The sequence below is a fragment of the Hyperolius riggenbachi genome, chromosome 4 (assembly GCF_040937935.1).
Source record: "Hyperolius riggenbachi isolate aHypRig1 chromosome 4, aHypRig1.pri, whole genome shotgun sequence".
NCBI classification, from domain to species: Eukaryota; Metazoa; Chordata; class Amphibia; order Anura; family Hyperoliidae; genus Hyperolius; species Hyperolius riggenbachi.
Window position 1 is genome coordinate 5,639,154 of NC_090649.1, and position 20,684 is coordinate 5,659,837.

The window sequence follows — 20,684 nt, forward strand, 5'->3', positions numbered from 1 at the left end:
AGAAGAAGATATAGAAGAAGAAGAAGAAGAAGAAGAAGAAGAAGAAGAAGAAGAAGATATAGAAGAAGAAGAAGAAGAAGAAGATATAGAAGAAGAAGAAGAAGAAGAAGATATAGAAGAAGAAGAAGAAGATATAGAAGAAGAAGAAGAAGAAGAAGAAGAAGAAGATATAGAAGAAGAAGAAGAAGAAGAAGAAGATATAGAAGAAGAAGAAGAAGAAGAAGAAGATATAGAAGAAGAAGAAGAAGAAGAAGAAGATATAGAAGAAGAAGAAGAAGAAGATATAGAAGAAGAAGAAGAAGAAGAAGATATAGAAGAAGAAGAAGAAGAAGAAGAAGAAGAAGAAGAAGAAGATATAGAAGAAGAAGAAGAAGAAGAAGAAGAAGATGAAGATGAAGAAGAAGAAGAAGAAGAAGATATAAAAGAAGAAGAAGAAGAAGAAGATATAAAAGAAGAAGAAGAAGAAGAAGATATAGAAGAAGAAGAAGAAGAAGAAGAAGAAGAAGAAGAAGAAGAAGAAGAAGAAGAAGAAGAAGAAGAAGAAGAAGAAGAAGAAGAAGAAGAAGAAGAAGAAGAAGAAGATGAAGATGAAGATATAAAAGAAGAAGAAGAAGATATAGAAGAAGAAGAAGAAGAAGATATAGAAGAAGAAGAAGAAGAAGAAGAAGAAGAAGAAGAAGAAGAAGAAGAAGAAGAAGAAGAAGAAGAAGAAGAAGAAGAAGAAGAAGAAGATATAGAAGAAGAAGAAGAAGAAGAAGATATAGAAGAAGAAGAAGAAGAAGAAGATATAGAAGAAGAAGAAGAAGATATAGAAGAAGAAGAAGAAGAAGAAGAAATAGAAGAAGAAGAAGAAGAAGAAGATATAGAAGAAGAAGAAGAAGAAGAAGAAGAAGAATAAGAAGAAGAAGAAGAAGAAGAAGAAGAAGAAGAAGAAGAAGATGAAGATGAAGAAGAAGAAGAAGAAGAAGAAGATATAAAAGAAGAAGAAGAAGAAGAAGATATAAAAGAAGAAGAAGAAGAAGAAGATATAGAAGAAGAAGAAGAAGAAGAAGAAGAAGAAGAAGAAGAAGAAGAAGAAGAAGAAGAAGAAGAAGAAGAAGAAGAAGAAGAAGAAGAAGAAGAAGAAGAAGATATAAAAGAAGAAGAAGAAGAAGAAGAAGAAGAAGAAGAAGAAGAAGATATAAAAGAAGAAGAAGAAGAAGAAGAAGAAGAAGAAGAAGATATAAAAGAAGAAGAAGAAGAAGAAGAAGATATAAAAGAAGAAGAAGAAGAAGATATAAAAGAAGAAGAAGAAGAAGATATAAAAGAAGAAGAAGAAGAAGAGGAAGAAGATATAAAAGAAGAAGAAGAAGAAGAGGAAGAAGATATAAAAGAAGAAGAAGAAGAAGAGGAAGAAGATATAAAAGAAGAAGAAGAAGAAGAGGAAGAAGATATAAAAGAAGAAGAAGAAGAAGAGGAAGAAGATATAAAAGAAGAAGAAGAAGAAGAGGAAGAAGATATAAAAGAAGAAGAAGAAGATATAAAAGAAGAAGAAGAAGAAGATATAGAAGAAGAAGATATAGAAGAAGAAGATATAGAAGAAGAAGATATAGAAGAAGAAGAAGAAGAAGAAGAAGAAGAAGAAGAAGAAGAAGAAGAAGAAGAAGAAGAAGAAGAAGAAGAAGAAGATATAGAAGAAGAAGAAGAAGAAGAAGATATAGAAGAAGAAGAAGAAGAAGAACAAGTATATACAGTAACACTACTGAACAAAATTAAGGACACAACTTCTCTTTCCACATTTTTTTTTTAAGGAACATCCCCACATAATCACTTGCTGTTGTTACTTGGAAAAAAAGAGGTTTCTTGCATCATTCACCCTCAAAACAAGTGTTGGAAGCTATTTAAGGCCAATTCGAATAGTCAGCTCGAATAGTTAGCTCGAATACCGACTCGAATAGTGAGCTCGAAGTCCGAGGTCGAATCGAATAGTAAAAATTATTAGACTCGAATATTCGACTGACCTCGAATAATTTACTATTCGAATTCGACCAAACTCGAATTTTAAAAAGGGGTATTTGAGCATCACTATAGGAGATATGATGGTGGGATGGAGGTGTGGGGAAGATGTGGTCCTGCACACATAGGAGATATGATAGTGGGATGGAGGTGTGAGGAAAATGTAGTCCTGCTCACATAGGAGATATGATGGTGGGATGGAGGTGTGGGGAAGATGTGGTCCTGCACACATAGGAGATATGATGATGGGATGGAGGTGTGAGGAAGATGTGGTCCTGCTCACATAGGAGATATGATGGTGGGATAGAGGTGTGAGGAAGATGTGGTCCTGCTCACATAGGAGATATGATGGTGTGATAGAGGTGTGAGGAAGATGTGGTCCTGCTCACATAGGAGATATGATGGTGGGATGGAGGTGTGAGGAAGACGTGGTCCTGCTCACATAGGAGATATGATGGTGGGATGGAGGTGTGAGGAAGATGTGGTCCTGCTCACATAGGAGATATGATGGTGGGATGGTGGTGTGAGGAAGATGTGGTCCTGTTTAACACATTCAGTTGTCAGTGATATTTAGTGTTGGGCGAACAGTGTTCGCCACTGTTCGGGTTCTGCAGAACATCACCCTGTTCGGGTGATGTTCGAGTTCGGCCGAACACCTGATGGTGCTCGGCCAAACCGTTCGGCCACATGGCCGAACTAAGAGCGCATGGCCGAACGTTCCCCGAACGTTCGGCTAGCGCTGTAATTGGCCGAACAGGTCACGTGGTTCGGACCCGAACGCGCTCTGATTGGCCGAACGGTCACGTGGTTCGGGTAAATAAATACCCGAACCACGTCATATCTCCGCCATTTGTCTGTGGGTTTAGCTTTGGGTAGGCAGGCAGGGTAGTTCGCGCTCCAGCCACGCTAGCCAGGGTCCCCCCCAGTCATTGTGTGTCGCTGCTGGGAACAGTAGTACACCGCTCGCTCAGCCAGACTATATATAGCATTGTTTACTGCCACTGTGTAGTGTGTACCTCGCTCAGCCACGCTATATATAGCATTGTGTTTTCTGACACTCTGTGTACACGGCTCAGCCTGACTATATAGCATTGTGTGTACTGCCACTGTGCACCTCGCTCAGCCACGCTATATATAGCATTGTGTTTACTGACACTCTGTGTACACCGCTCAGCCAGACTATATATCATTGTTTACTGACACTCTGTGTACACCGCTCAGCCTGACTATATAGCATTGTGTGTACTGCCACTGTGCACCTCGCTCAGCCACGCTATATATAGCATTGTGTTTACTGACACTCTGTGTACACCGCTCAGCCAGACTATATATCATTGTTTACTGACACTCTGTGTACACCGCTCAGCCTGACTATATAGCATTGTGTGTACTGCCACTGTGCACCTCGCTCAGCCACGCTATATATAGCATTGTGTTTACTGACACTCTGTGTACACCGCTCAGCCAGACTATATATCATTGTTTACTGACACTCTGTGTACACCGCTCAGCCTGACTATATAGCATTGTGTGTACTGCCACTGTGCACCTCGCTCAGCCACGCTATATATAGCATTGTGTTTACTGACACTCTGTGTACACCGCTCAGCCAGACTATATATCATTGTTTACTGACACTCTGTGTACACCGCTCAGCCAGACTATATACCATTGTTTACTGACACTCTGTGTACACGGCTCAGCCAGACTATATAGCATTGTTTACTGACACTCTGTGTACACGGCTCAGCCAGACTATATAGCATTGTGTACTTCCACTCTGTGTACACCGCTCAGCCAGACTATATAGCATTGTGTGTACTTCCACTCTGTGTACACCGCTCAGCCAGACTATATAGCATTGTGTGTACTTCCACTCTGTGTACACCGCTCAGCCAGACTATATAGCATTGTGTGTACTTCCACTCTGTGTACACCGCTCAGCCAGACTATATAGCATTGTGTGTACTGCCACTCTGTGTACACCGCTCAGCCAGACTATATAGCATTGTGTGTACTGCCACTCTGTGTCCCTGTTTATTGAACCTCTCATCTTTATTACATTTATGACTGCATGGCGGCAAAAAGCATTGCTGCTATATCCGCACACTTTTTGTCCTCATGCAAGGCCGGTGTTGTTGTGTCTCAAAAAGCATGGCCTTCTCCTCCTGCGCCTGCTCCTGTTCCATCACGTGTGCTGCTGCTGCTGGGTTAGCGTTGCCGCCCGGTCCCTGTTTATTGAACCTCTTATCTTTTATTACATTTATGACTGCATGCATGGCGGTAAAAAGCATGCTATCCGCACGCTTTTTGTCCTCATGCAAGGCCTGGGTTGTTGTGTCTCACAAAGCGTGGCCTTCTCCTCCTGCGCCTCCTCCTGTTCCATCACGTCTGCTGCTGCTGGGTTAGCGTTGCCGGTCCCTGTTTATGGAACCTCTTATCTTTATTACATTTATGACTGCATGGCGGTACAAAGCATGCTATCCGCACGCTTCTTGTCCTCATGCAAGGCCTGGGTTGTTGTGTCACAAAGCGTGGCCTTCTCCTCCTGCGTCTCCTCCTGTTCCATCACGTGTGCTGCTGCTGGTGCTGGGTTAGCGTTACCGATCCCTTTTCCTGGAACCTCTTCTCTGTATTACACTTATGACTGCATGGCGGCAAAAAGCATGTTACCTGTGCAAAGAAACATGACATTTTCCACATTTAAAAGACAGTTTTTCCTTTGAAACTTTACAATCAATTTTCTCAAAAACTATAAGCTCTTTTTCAAATATTTTTTTTCCTCTTGTACCCACTCCCAAGGTGCACATACCCTGCTAATTTGGGGTATGTAGCATGTAAGGAAGCTTTACAAAGCACGAAAGTTTGGGTCCCCATTGACTTCCATTATGTTCGGAGTTCGGCGCGAACACCCGAACATCGCGGCCATGTTCGGCGAACGTTCGCGAACCCAAACATCTAGGTGTTCGCCCAACACTAGTGATATTGATGCTTATGGAGAATTGTCAGTCTCTTAGCTTGTCTCCAAACTGCCTTGGGAAAATAATATGTGTTGCATATATGATTCTCTCATGAACTGCACCAATTTTGGGAATCCAATGTGTCTATTTCTGTCTTTGAAAGAAACTAGATCTTCTTAACCAATTAACGGTAAGCTGGTGCATGAAAACTTCCTGTTGGAGCCTGTAAACGTCTCCAGGATGTTTCGATGCAACACTCGCTCAGGCCGCCGATGTGCATGTGTGCGCACCGCCCCCACTGCCGTTACCCTTCAGGACATTGCAATCTGTGTAAAACAAGAGAGTGCTTGCAGCACCATCTAGTGGCCAAAAAAGTAAAATTACACCTACAGGACATACATACACATACAATTATAATTAAATATTAACCTCCTTAGCGTTATGCCCGACACTGTGAGAGCATACCGCTCTCTGTCCTCAGGAGTGCCCCAGGATTAATTCATTTTCTGAAAGGGCTGAAAAACCTTTAGCTAGCACTCGGCTAGCTGGTACAAGTGCCCCGATCTTCTGTGATCCCCCCCCCCGATCCCTCCATTTATACATTACCCAGCCTGGATCCAGCGATCGGCGCATCCTCCCCGCACAGCTCCAGTCTCTCCATGGGGAGGATTGGGTCTCCGCATGACGTCATGTGCGATCCTCCCCATAGAGAAGGCTGGAGCTGTGTGGGGAGGATGCGCCGATCGCTGGAGCCAGACTGGGTAATGTATAAACTGGCTGGATCGGGGGATTGGGGGGTGCCAGACATCTGTACCAGCTAGCCTAGTGCTAGCTAAAGGTTTTGCTGCCATTACAGCAAATTAATTCATCCCGGGGCACAAAGTAACAAGACCTCCTGAGCGGCGTCATGTTCAGGAGATTAATGCATTTAATGCCTTTCTCTTCCAAAGCCCCCCCCCCCCCCCCAAAAAAAAAACCACACTTTTTTAATGAAAAAAAAACACATAAGTGGATTTCTTAGTGACTTGGCTTTTTAATCTATACTAGCCAACCCGCGGCGTAGCATACGCCACATAAGGGGGTAGAGGACAGGAAGGGGGTATTGGGCACAGCGGCGGGGAGGGGGGGTTGGACCCCCCCTCAACTGGGTCCCACATGTGTGCTCTACCACCAGCTTAAGCTCAGCAGAAACCCCCCCCCTCACGTGGGTCCCCCGTGTGCACTCCCCCTCCAGCCTAAGCTCAGCAGGAACCCCCCCTCACCTGGGTCCCCCATGTGCGCTCCCCCTCCTGCTTATGCACAGTAGCAGCTGCCACTATTAGTAAGAGGCAGCGGGCGGGGGGATGACTCACCTCTTCCGTGTTCCATTGTGCGTTCCACTGTCGTCACTTCCTGCAATGCCGCACACTGTATTGGTGTAATTTGCCTTTTTAAAACAGAAGGAAATCTGCAATAATTCAGCTATAAGTGAACATGTGTGGTTACCCACAATGCACTGCTACTAAATATGCAAATTACCCCTTTTCCTCCTTGGTAAGCCAAACAAGCATCCAGAGCTGCTGGTGTATAGCAAGCATATAGCTTTAAATTTTACACAGTCATATCAAACCCACATGTGACAGCCTGTTTCAGACTTTTGGTCCTCATCAGTACATAGCAGGAATTGATATGGCTGTATGAGATAGGGCTTGGACCAGTACAACAGAGTAACCAAGCAGCTCAGGGTGACCCAAACCACTCGGAATGTATATAGGGGGATAAAAGGGACCAAAAAGACCTCCTACTAAAAAAAAGCAAAGCTTGGTGTAATTTGCCTTCTTAAAACAGAATGAAATCTGCAATAATTCAGCTATAAGTGAACATTTGTGGTTATCCACAATGCACTGCTACTAAATATGCAAATTATTCCTTTTCACCCTTAGGGCCCTTTCACTCCAGAGGACTTTTTCAGCGTTTTAACGCCACAGCCGAAGTTGGCGTTTTCCAAGGTAAAATGAAAGTCCATAGACTTTCATTTTACCTTTCACATCTAACTCGGCGTTTTGGAGTGTTGCGTTTCAACGCTCCCAGGAGCTTTTTCAGGGCTGTTTACAGCCGAAGTTGGCTGTTGGCGTTTCAATGATAGTCAATGGAAAACGCCAACTTCAGCGTTATCAAAGCCTTTTACAGCTGACGTGTTCACTTATTTTTATTAAAAAAAAAAGAACGTTTTCATATGAGCTGTAGAACGCTTTGAAAACGCTATGTATTGGCGTTAAGCAAAAGGCTGAGTTTCAGTCTTTTCTACCGCAGCCTCTAGTGCAAAGGAGCTCTTAATAAGCCAAGCAAGCATCCAGAGCTGCTGGTATATAGCAAGCATATAGCTTTAAATTTTACACAGTCATATCAAACCCACATGTGACAGCCATGTTTCAGACGCTTGGTCCTCATCAGTACATAGCAGGGATTGATAAGGTTGTATGAGATAGGGCTTGGACCAGTACAACAGAGTAACCAAGCAGCTCAGGGTGACCCAAACCACTCAGAATGTATAGGAGAATAAAAGAGACCAAAAAGCCCTCCTACTAAAAAAAGCAAAGCTTGGTGTAATTTTCCTTCTTAAAACAGAAGCAAATCTGCAATAATTCAGCTATAAGTGAACATTTGTGGTTACCCACAATGCACTGCTACTGAATATGCAAATTATCCCTCTTTGCCCTTGGTTTGATATGACACTACTTCTTCTTCTTGCTTGGACCAGCCCCTTCTTCTTGCTTGGACCGGCCCCTTCTTCTTGCTTGGACCGGCCCTGGGGGCAGGGCGCTACTTCTTCTTCTTGTTTGAAGGTTGAGGCAGTTACTCTATTATATATATAGATTTTATGAGGGTATATTACTATTACTTTACTAAGTAGGGGGCAGAAAAAAATTACACCTATATTTTACAATAATATATTGTCACCATACATTGTGATAGAGACATTATTTAACCACTTAATAACAAGCAGGCATATTACAACGTCCTGCTAGAGCCTCTTAACGGCTCCAGGACATGTTTATAAGTTAAACAGTGCAGCTGCCACTGTGCACGAGCGCGCATGCACGCTCCCGCACGCCTGTGCACGCTCCTGCGCGTGCACATTCATGCGCGTATGCACATGAGATCAGTGAAAAAAAAACACCATAGAAAAAATACACCATTATTTCCAAGTAATATATTGTCACCAGTGGTGCTCATCCAGATTCCGGATTTTGAACTACCCAGATAATCTAAACTTTTTCCACTATTCGAACTTTGAATAGCAATTCAGATATCTTTTTAAAATCCAAATAGACTATCCGAGCAAACTTGGATTTCCCATCTGAAATCCACAGAGAGAGAGAGAGAGAGAGAGAGAGAGAGAGAGAGAGAGAGAGAGAGAGAGAGATCCAAATCCGACAGTATACTGGGGTCAGATATCCGATTCGGATCCGTATTGGAAAATTTTAAACTCGGATTTCCGACCCGGATCAGATAACTGGGTATCCGGATCCGAATTAGATCCAGATAATGAAAAGTGGTATCCGAACAGAATTGATTGAGAGAGAGAGAGAGAGAGAGAGAGAGAGAGAGAGAGAGAGAGAGAGAGAGAGATATCCAAATCCGACAGTATACTGGGGTCAGATATCCGATTCGGATCCGTATTGGAAAATTTTAAACTCGGATTTCCGACCCGGATCAGATAACTGGGTATCCGAATCCGAATTAGATCCAGATAATGAAAAGTGGTATCCGAACAGAACTGATTGTCACCATACTTTGTACTAGGGACAACATTAAAATCTTGTGATAACCAGGACAAAAAAGCAGATAAAATGTGTGGGTTTTATGTACAGTAGCAGTGTTTATATTAAAACTATATTAATAATAGGGTAAAAACCGCTATGGGGTGAAGTGGTTAAAATGTCTGGGACAGTTCTTCAGGATTTCTAGAAACCTCCTTAGATGTTTCTCTCAGACACTACAGGTCCTTCTCAAAAAATTAGCATATTGTGATCAAGTTCATTATTTTCTGTAATATACTGATAAACATTAGACTTTCATATATTTTAGATTCATTACACACAACTGAAGTAGTTCAAGCCTTTTATTGTTTTAATATTGATGATTTTGGCATACAGCTCATGAATATTCCTATCTCAAAAAATTAGCATATGTCATCCGACCAATACAAGAAAAGTGTTTTTAAAACAAAAAAGTCAACCTTCAAATAATTATGTTCAGTTATGCACTCAATACTTGGTCGGGAATCCTTTTGCAGAAATGACTGCTTCAATGCGGCGTGGCATGGAGGCAATCAGCCTGTGGCCCTGCTCAGGTGTTATGGAGGCCCAGGATGCTTCGATAGCGGCCTTAAGCTCATCCAGAGTGTTGGGTCTTGCGTCTCTCAACTTTCTCTTCACAATATCCCACAGATTCTCTATGGGGTTTAGGTCAGGAGAGTTGGCAGGCCAATTGAGCACAGTAATACCATGGTCAGTAAACCATTTACCAGTGGTTTTGGCACTGTGAGCAGGTGCCAGGTCATGCTGAAAAATTAAATCTTCATCTCCATAAATCTTTTCAGCGGATGGAAGCATGAAGTGCTCCAAAATCTCCTGATAGCTAGCTGCATTGACCCTGCCCTTGATAAAACACAGAGGACCAACACCAGCAGCTGACATGGCACCTCAGACCATCACTGACTGTGGGTACTTGACACTGGACTTCAGGCATTTTGGCATTTCCCTCTCCCCAGTCTTCCTCCAGACTCTGGCACCTTGATTTCCGAATGACATGTAAAAGTTGCTTTCACCCGAAAAAAGTACTTTGGACCACTGAGCAACAGTCCAGTGCTGCTTCTCTGTAGCCCAGGTCAGGCGCTTATGCCGCTGTTTCTGGTTCAAAATTGGCTTGACCTGGGGAATGTGGCACCTGTAACCCATTTCCTGCACACACCTGTACACGGTGGTTCTGGATGTTTATATTCCATACTCAGTATACTGCTTCTGCAGGTCCCCCAAGGTCTGGAATCGGTCCTTCTCCACAATCTTCCTCAGGGTCCGGTCACCTCTTCTCGTTGTGCAGCGTTTTCTGCCACACTTTTTCCTTCCCACAGACTTCACACTGAGGTGCCTTGATACAGCACTCTGGGAACAGCCTATCCGTTCAGAAATTTCTTTCTGTGTCTTACCCTCTTGCTTGAGGGTGTCAATGATGGCCTTCTGGACAGCAGTCAGGTCGGCAGTCTTACCCATGATCGCGGTTTTGAGTAATGAACAAGGCTGGGAGTTTTTAAAAGCCTTAGGAATCTTTTGCAGGTGTTTAGAGTTAATTAGTTGATTCAGATGATTAGGTTAAAGTGGTCTAACACCCAGCATTTCAACTTTGCTTTAAAAGATTGCTTACAGCTTATAAACTATTATGCCAGATTTTTTTTTAAGCAGAAATTCACTGAATGGATTAAACATGACATTTTAGTGCTGCATTTAGCTAGAAATGCTCCCCGTGCTTGCTTGTTTAGTTACAAATGTATCTATCTACAATGCAACAAACAAACACTGCTCTGAGAGAACAAAGAGGGCTTCCCTGGCAGGCTTTTCAAAGGTCTATTTGTATTCCAAATAAAGATACATTTGTAACTAAAAGATAAGAACGGATGCGGATTCCTAGTTAAATCCAACACTAAAATGTCATGTTTAACTCATTCAGTGAATTTCTGCTTTAAAAAAAATCTGGCATAATAGTTTGTAAGCTGTAAGCAATCTTTTAAAGCAAAGTTGTAATGCTGGGTGTTAAACCGCTTTAATAGCTCGTTTAGAGAACCTTTTCCTGATATGCTAATTTTTTGAGATAGGAATTTTGGGTTTTCATGAGCTGTATGCCAAAATCCTCAATATTAAAACAATAAAAGGCTTGAACTACTTAAGTTGTGTGTAATGAATCTAAAATATATGAAAGTCTAATGTTTATCAGTACATTACAGAAAATAATGAACTTTATCACATTATGCTACTTTTTTTGAGAAGGACCTGTGTTGATAAATCTTACCCACAACATCAGGGGGACAGCCAGGCAACTTGCATTGTTTAAAAAGATATATGGCAGTATCCACATAACTCTCACCTTGGATTCCCTTTAAGGAAAGCTTCTGTTTATTTTCTTTTTAGACACATTGGGCCCATACGAAATTATTTTTTTCTCACCTGTTTTCTCCTTGGAGACAATTTTTAATGTTTTATTCAAAAAGCTTTCCAGCACATTTCAAATGAAAAAGTACCAAAAAGTAAGGGACAAAGTACTATCAACATTATTTTCTTGCTTTCTGGTGGCCTAAAAGGAAATTTATTTAAAATGAAATTTAAAAAAAAAAAAAAAGTCACCTAGTAGAAGAAAACACAGGAGAAATGGTAATCGCGTATGGGCCGAGACCCTTGCCCAAGTTTTCCCCTGGGTGGTATATTTATACATTATCAGTAAAATGACTTTTAAGCCACCAACAAGCAAGAAAAATACTCTGAATAATTCTGACAGTAACTTTTCACCCACACTGGCCTCAATTCACTAACAGCTGCTCGGGAAATCAAAACTCTTTGGTAAAATACCTCATGCTTTTTATTTCTGATCTTCTTTTTAAATTCACTAAATATTTTCCAAATACGGGTGACAGTCAATAAAATAGGTCTAAAACCAGTCGGTAAGGTAGTCTAAACTATTCGGTAAAACAGATTCATGCGGACCTAGACAGATTTTTATTTATTTATGCATTTATTTATGCATTTATTTATGTATTTATTCATTTTTATTTATTTTTTTTGGGGGGGAGGGGGGTAAATGATTTATACATAGCAAGGAAATGAGCAGCGCTACTTAAAAACAGACTAGTGCCTACCTGCAAAAGAGTGCAAGCCCCACTTGTGGGGTCGAATACACACCGAGCATACACATGACCTGTCTACCACTAGAGGAGGATGTTGGTTTCCATTAAAAGCTTGCATGCAACCTATTAAGTACTCGCCCCTCCCACTGCGGAGAAGTCAATCCTCCATGGGAGGGGCCTAACACTAACTAAATCCTAACCTATGTATATGCATAGCCTGGGTGCGGCTAATCAAATAAAATCGAAAATTGAACATTGCGCAAAAGGTGGATCAGCGCAACACCAGGCCGCCTCCGAATGGCCTCCATCAGAGATGCGCTGAGCCCCCCCAGGAACTACAAACGCACCTTGAACCCAAACAGAAGCTCTGCATATACACCAAAAGCATGGCTGTTAAGTGGGAGCAGCTGACCAAAAATGAATTACATTAATACATAGCAAGGAAATGAGCAGCAATGATTTATAGCTTCCCCTGGAGTCCTTTGGCTGTTTAACCCCTTAGGTTCCAGTTTGAAGATGCAAAGGAGCTAGTGGGGAAATCACCTGAGTGTGGCATGTGTAATGTCTCCTGGAAAGAGCTGTGAGGACCTTTTAACCTCCCTAGCATTCTGGATGAGCTGAGCTCAGGCCCTGGTGGGCCAATTTTGATATTTTTTTCCCCAACACGCAGCTAGCACTTTGCTAGCTGCGTGTTTGCTCCGATCGCCACCGCACATCGCCGATCCGCTGCTACTCGACGCAAAAGAGGCCCCCCCGCAGACCCCATGCGCGGCCTCGCCAATCACCACCAGGCTGCGCTTTGGGGTGGATCGGGAGTCCATGTGACGTCACAACGTCGATGACGTCACTCCGTTCGTCGCCATGGCGACGGGGGAAGCTCTAAAGGAAATCCCGTTCAGAGCAGGATTTCCTTATGAGCGTGATTGCCGGCGGCGATCGGAAGGGTGGGAGGGAGGGAGCAGGAAGGGGAGAATCATGTAGCTAGCGCTAGGCTAGCTACATGATAAAAAAAAAAAAAATTGGGCGAAAAAATACAGAACGCCCAGCAGGTTAAGCTGTGGCAATTAAATAAAATAGACTAATAGACAGATTCAGAGCGGGCAGAGGCTATATAACAAAACATGTACATCTAAAGGGATGTCGGGATGCCTCTTACTATTGTAACGCCCTCACTGCATGGAACAGCATCTAACAACACAGACAGCTCCACACTCTTCTGCTGTTACCGAACAGGTTTTTGTCAATGGGCTTCAGTAAATTACCAAACTTTTACTGCACCTGTGAAATGTTTTACGAATTAGCACACATATGTGAATTCCTTGTTGATGCTACTGAATGCAGGTTTATACCAAACCATCAGTAGACTAGTCTAAACTGCATAGTGAATTGGGGCCATTTTGGTACCCGCAGACAGTGTGCTGAAAAGTTATTGTAAACAAAATATGAAAAATGACCGCCTGAGGGAAAATTGAGGAGTAAAAGTGAATTGAACCAGTGATAACGTTTTATCTTACCTAATCAGTGACTTTTTAGCATTTAGCAGATGAAAACATAATAAAAGGAAGGTAAACAATGTATTATCAAATGTACTTTGAGTCATTCCTTGTTTGGTGGGAGCTTTAGGAGTATTTTATTGGAAAGGTTTAACAATATGTCCTTGGTGACAACTCAGTAGAAAAGTCTATTGCACAAGGGCCGGTGTACCCTCTAAATATTTCTCAGCAGAATCTTTCTCTTTTATTTAACCCATTCAGGTTCCGTGGTTTTCACGTGAGAAATGTTCACCTCCCATTCATTAGCCTATAACTTTATCACTACTTATTACAATGAACTGATCTATATCTTGTTTTTTCCACCACCAATTAGGCTTTCTTTGGGGGGTACATTTTGCTAAGAGCCACTTTACTGTAAACGCATTTTAACAGGAAGAATAAGAAAAAAATGGAAAAATTCATTATTTCTCAGTTTTCAGCCATTATAGTGTAAAATAATACATGCCTCCATAATTAAAACTCACGTATTGTATTTGCCCATATGTCCCGGTTATTACACCGTTAAAATTATGTCCCTATCACAATGTATGGCGACAATATTTTATTTGGAAATAAAGGTGCATTTTTTTCCATTTTGCATCTATCACTATTTAGGCCCGGTTCACATTAGCGGTTTTGTAAAAACCGCACCGGATGTCCGGACCGCACCGTATCCGGACCGGACCTGATCCGTACGGTTCCTATCCGGATCCGGTCCGGATCCGGTCCGGTTGCATCCGGTTTCCGTGCGGTGTGAACACGGTTGCGGTCCGGATCCGGTTTCTTAAGGGGATAACAACCTGTAAATACCTGGGGTCTGGGAGGTCAGCAGAAGGGTCTGGGGTCATTGTTGGAGACAGGTGGACGTCTGGAGACCATCCGTGGATACAGAGACTGCAGTTGGGACCATGGATCCAGGCATTTTTTACTCGTAAACCTGGGAATTCTCTCTGTTGTTCGCCTCCTTCAGACATATCAGACATGTTGCTGGCAAAAAGAGCTCCAGCATGAAATCGCTGCTGCCCCACTCTTCGCTGGGCCCATGTGGTCCCCATCCAAAATGCATAGGAAGTGGGGTAGAACGTCCGGTTTTTGTAGCCAGTGTGTTGTGCGCTCTCCGGCTCTCATTGCTTTGTATTGGCCGGATGGTGCAGTCCGGCTCCGCTCCGGATACGGCTGCCGGAGGAGCCGGACCAAAAAATAGCGCATGTTGGAACGGACGCCGGAGTCCGGATCCGGCCCGGATCCGGTCCGGCTCCGGTCCGGCAGAACGGACGCATGTGAACGGACGCATAGGCTTTCATTGCCATGCCGTGCGTCCGTTCCGTCCGTTCTGAAAGCGGTCCGGCTCCGGCACGGCGATTCCGGATGGCCACCGCTAATGTGAACCGGGCCTAACAAGTTTAAAATAAAAAAAAATATAGAAATATTTCATCTTTACATTGATATTTAAAAAGTTTAGACCCTTAGGTAAATATTTACATGTTTTTTTTTAATTGTAATGTTTTTTGTTTTTTTTTACAGTAAACATTTTATTTGGGTAGTTTTGGGAGGGTGGGGGGTAAACAATAGATTTATAATGTAAATGTGTGTTCATTTTAATTTATTTTTATTTTCAGTTGTGTGGCCACAAGATGAGTTTGTTTACATGACGTCACTCTAAGCATAACACACGCTTAGAGTGACGCATCGGGGAGGGAACGGCCAGAAAAGGCGCAGCGTCCGAGAGAAGCTGTCGCTTTTTCAGCGGGGGAGAGGAATCAGTGATCGGGCACCATAGCCCGATACATTGATTCCCTGGCTACCGAATCAGCGGCCGGGAGTGCGCGTGCACGCGCGCGATCGGCCGCGGGAGCGTGCGGTAGCGCGCATGGTTCCTGGACGTAGTTTTTACATCCAGGAACCAAAATAGGTTAAGCATCTGTTATAGCTTTTTTTCTAGCTCTATGAAAATATCTCATCTACTGAAAGATTCATACTATATATTTATTAGGTTTCCCAAAAGTACAGTACACTTACAAATATAACAACAACAACAAAATCTTACATGAAAACAATCCCTTTAATGCCAGTCCATGTAACGAAATACCTAGAATTACTACTTATCTGTTGTTGTTGTTTTTTTCCCTCTGAGAAATAGTGTACAATGGTTTGCCTGTGTGGACATTCTTCTTACTTTATATAGAAACAAAGTCCAATCCTAAGTAACGGCCACAACCACACAATGTATGGTGAAACAAGTATGCATGGCCATACTCCAAAAAGTGGATACAATTTATTACATTAATTAACTGTATCCCCTTTTTGGAATAAGTATTTATACTTATGTACTATGCTGGTCCCTCACAACACACTAGAGGTTGATTTTTTTTCCATTCTATAAGTTGAGACATTGTCCTCCTCCTCAGGTCCCGAGGTCTCAGTGCTCAGAGACGTGTTTGCCGGGAAGCAGGAAAGTGCCGAGATCCGGGATCCACTCCTGCTGCTACGACTGTGTGGACTGCTCAGCCGGGGAGATCTCCAATGTCACCGGTATAGTACTGCTATAAAACAAAACATTTTCCTCCACTCATCAAAATGTTCTGATATCAACCCCTTTCCCCTTCCTAGAAAAAGTCTTACACCTTCTTTTTCACACACACACATCCTCCCTTTTACAATGTGTCCAATCAGAGCAGCTGTAAAAATAGAGTAAAGACAATTGAGAGCCCCCAATAGTGTATTACTGGTAAACAATTAGCATTGGTCGTAGATAAATGGGTTATACTCACAAATCTGGGTTGCCAGGCAACCACTCTCATTGCCTATGGGGAAATTAGACCTGTCCCCACTCAGGTTAAAAAGTGTCTCTCTGTAGAAAAGAAGGGTGTCCACACCCATCCACCAGGATGTACAGAAAAAACAGAGGTGCCAGTAGAATAGAGAATGGTATAAATTTTAAAACCAAATAAAATGTGGGTGGCAAGGGTGGACTCACCTACCCAACAATCAACACAACCACTGCCGGCAGAGGCGCTATACCAGTATGCATAACCTCGTGATTACACCTATCTGTGATTTTTGCCTAAGGAAGTCGGCTTGGGACCCGTGAAATGCATTGCATACTGTTTTTGGAGTACTAATTAAATTTAATTTATACCATATAAAGTGGTTGTGTTGATTGTTGGGTAGGTGAGTCCACCACCCTTGCCACCCACATTTTATTTGGTTTTAAAACGGATACCATTTTTTATTCTACTGGCACCTCTGTTTTTTCCATAATCAGAGCAGCTGTATGCCACATGGGGGCTCTGGGGCAAAGCCCCCCCCCCCCAGAAAAGTCAGCCCCCAGAGCTCCTAAGCTTGTTACCTCCCCCCACCCATCTCCCTCTAACTGCCCTCAGGGGCCACTGTGCATTTTGTATGCAATGTGGTATTACACCTGTGTAGCTATGATACAAGGGCATTAATGTTGGTTTAGTGAAGGCTGCTACTGCCATCTAGGTGCAGGAGGTTTGTGTTTTTTTTTTTTCCACAGTGGAAATCGCATATTCTTTATCAGCTTCTCTTGACAATTTCTCAAAAGTTCCCATAAATCTTATGCACTTGTAGGTTGCTTTTCTTTCACTCTTCTGTCCAGTTCCTCCCAAATCAGCTCATTGGGCTTTAGGTCTGGAGATTGTAGAAGCTACTTCATATTTTTACAAGCTTACCATGGTGTTCTTTTTTCCAAAGGTAGTTTTGGCATCGTTTTGACTTGGGGGGGGGGGGGGGTTATCTGCTGTAGGGTCAACCCTGACTAACTAGGAGCATACCAGAGATTACTGCATCCCTCAACCTACCCCCTACCACACAGTAACTCTCTACTGATTACTTATTGTACAAACCTACCTAGTGTGTCTGCCTCCTCTCCCTTTAGATTGTAAGCCTTTGGCAGGATCCTTCCATCCCAGGTGTATTCTACATGATTGTGTGCTCCTTTCCTATGACAGCCTTGTACTTGTATTACTGGGCCTACCTAACCAGCCGAAATCACATGATCATGTATCTTGTACCCTCTCCCTTCCCTAGTGTATTCTACATGATCCTGTGCTCCTTTCCTATGACAGGCTCGTACTTGTATTACTGGACCTACCTAACCAGCCCAAATCACATGATCATGTATCTTGTACCCTCTCCCTTCCCTAGTGTATTCTACATGATCCTGTGCTCCTTTCCTATGACCACCTCTTACTTGTATTACTGGACCTACCTAACCAGCACAAGTCACATGATCATGTATCTTGTACCCTCTCCCTTACCTAGTGTACTCTAGATGATAGTGTGCTCCTTTCCTATGACAGGCTCGTACTGGTGATACTAGCCTACCTAACCAGCCCAAATCACATGATCATGTATCTTGTACCCTCTCCTTTCCCTAGTGTATTCTACATGATTGTGTGCTCCTTTTCTATGACAGGCTCGTACTTGTATTACTGGGCCTACCTAACCAGCCCAAATCACATGATCATGTATCTTGTACCCTCTCCCTTCCCTAGTGTATTCTACATGATCGTGTGCTCCTTTCCTATGACTACCTCTACTTGTATTACTGGACCTACCTTTCCAGCCCAAATCACATGATCATGTATCTTGTACCCTCTCCCTTCCCTTGTGTCTTCTACATGATTGTGTGCTCCTGTCCTATGACAGCCTCGTACTTGTATTACTGGGCCTACCTAACCAGCCCAAATCACATGATCATGTATTTTGTACCCTCTCCCTTCCCTAGTGTATTCTACATGATCGTGTGTTCCTTTCCTATGACAGCCTGTACTTGTATTACTGGGCCTACCTAACCAGCCCAAATCACATGATCACGTATCTTGTACCCTCTCCCTTCCCTAGTGTAGTCTACATGATAGTGTGCTCCTTTCCTATGACAGCTTGTACTTGTATTACTGGGCCTACCTAACCAGTCCAAATCACATGATCATGTACCCTTCCCTAGTGTACTCTACATGATTGTGTGCTCCTTTCCTATGACAGGCTCGTACTGGTATTACTGGGCCTACCTAACCAGCCCAAATCACATAATCACGTATCTTGTACCCTCTCCCTTCCCTAGTGTATTCTACATGATCGTGTGTTCCTTTCCTATGACAGCCTGTACTTGTATTACTGGGCCTACCTAACCAGCCCAAATCACATGATCATGTATCTTGTACCCTCTCCCTTCCCTAGTGTAGTCTACATGATCGTGTGCTCCTTTCCTATGACGGGCTCGTACTGGTATTACTAGCCTACCTAACCAGCCCAAATCACATGATCACGTATCTTGTACCCTCTCCCTTCCCTAGTGTATTCTACATGATTGTGTGCTCCTTTCCTATGACAGCCTGTACTTGTATTACTGGGCCTACCTAACCAGCCCAAATCACATGATCATGTATCTTGTACCCTCTCCCTTCCCTAGTGTATTCTACATGATCGTGTGCTCCTTTCCTATGACAGGCTCGTACTTGTATTACTGGACCTGCCTAACCAGCCCAAATCACATGATCATGTATCTTGTACCCTCTCCCTTCCCTAGTGTATTCTACATGATTGTGTGCTCCTTTCCTATGACAGGCTCGTACTGGTATTACTAGCCTACCTAACCAGCCCAAATCACATGATCGTGTATCTTGTACCCTCTCCCTTCCCTAGTGTATTCTACATGATCGTGTGCTCCTTTCCTATGACAGCCTCATACTTGTCTTACCGGACCTACCTTACCAGCCCCAAATCACATGATCATGTATCTTGTACCCTCTCCCTTCCCTATGTATTCTACATGATCGTGTGCTCCTTTCCTCTGACAGGCTCGTACTTGTATTACTGGACCTGCCTAACCAGCCCAAATCACATGATCATGTATCTTGTACCCTCTCCCTTCCCTAGTGTATTCTACATGATTGTGTGCTCCTTTCCTATGACAGGCTCGTACTGGTATTACTAGCCTACCTAACCAGCCCAAATCACATGATCATGTATCTTGTACCCTCTCCCTTCCCTTGTGTATTCTGCATGATCGTGTGCTCCTTTCCTATGACAGCCTGTACTTGTATTACTGGACCTACCTAACCAGCCCAAATCACATGATCATGTATCTTGTACCCTCTCCCTTCCCTAGTATATTCTACATGATCGTGTGCTCCTTTCCTATGACAGCTAGAGTTGAGCCGAAATTTTCGTAATTTCGCATTACTATAATTACGCATGCGAAATTTGCGATTACGATGCGAAATTAGCGTAGCGAAATTGCCATTAAAATCGTAATTGAAAATACCGTAAGCGTAATTTTCAACGCGAAATTTCGCGTTTCGTTCATGCCGTAATTTCGCATTAAACGCTACCGTAATTTCGCGTTAAACCGTAACGCTCCGTATAATATAAAAAAGCCGCCGACTTTAAGGGTTAATAGCAAAGCCCCCTTAAATGCTAAGAGCCTCAAATTTGGAGAATATATTAAGGAGATCAGGAGGAATAAGAGGAAAAATTTTTTTTTCAAAAAGACCTTATAGTTTTTGAGAAAATCGATGTTAAAGTTTCAAAGGAAAAATGTAAACATTTAAAAACCCGCCGACTTTAACGGTTAATAGCAAAGCCTGCTTAAAGTTTAGGAACACCAAATTCCCAGGGTATATTAAGGGGATCAGTGGGAATAAGAGGAAAAATTTTTTTTTCAAAAAGACCTTATAGTTTTTGAGAAAATCGATTTTTAAGTTTCAAGGGCGAAAATGTCTTTTAAATGCGGAAAATGTCAGTTTTTTTTGCACAGGTAACAATAGTGTATTATTTTCATAGATTCCCCCAAGTGGGAAGAGTTTTACTTACTTCGTTCTGAGTGTGGGAAATATAAAAAAAAAACGACGTGGGGTCCCCCCTCCCAGACCTCTTTAACCCCTTGTCCCCCATGCAGGCTGGGATAGCCAGAATGCGGAGCACCGGCCGCGTGGGGCTCCGCACCCTGACTATACCAGCCCGCATGGTCCATGGATTGGGGGGTCTCGGAAGGGGAGGGGCAGCCAAGCTTTCCCCTCCCCCTCCGAGCCCTTGTCCAATCCAAGGACAAGGGGCTCTTCTCCACCTCCGATGGGCGGTGGAGGTGGAGGCCGCGATTTCCTGGGTGGGGGGTTCATGGTGGAATCTGGGAGTCCCCTTTAAAAAGGGGTCCCCCAGATGCCCACCCCCCTCCCAGGAGAAATGAGTATAGAGGTACTTGTAGTACCCCTTACCCATTTCCTTTAAGAGTTAAAAGTAAATAAACACACAAACACATAGAAAAAGTATTTTAATTGAACAAAAAACATAACCACG

The 20,684-nt window shown here is 43.0% G+C and overlaps 1 protein-coding gene across 1 annotated transcript in view; it reads left to right on the forward strand.

The window, feature by feature from the left end:
- Positions 1-20,684, forward strand: part of LOC137571083 (vomeronasal type-2 receptor 26-like) — a 193,548-nt gene that overhangs the window by 163,392 nt on the left and 9,472 nt on the right. The window contains exon 7 of the mRNA XM_068279765.1: positions 15,773-15,896. Within this exon, the coding sequence (XP_068135866.1) occupies positions 15,773-15,896 (124 nt within the window). The remainder of the gene's footprint in view (positions 1-15,772; positions 15,897-20,684) is intronic.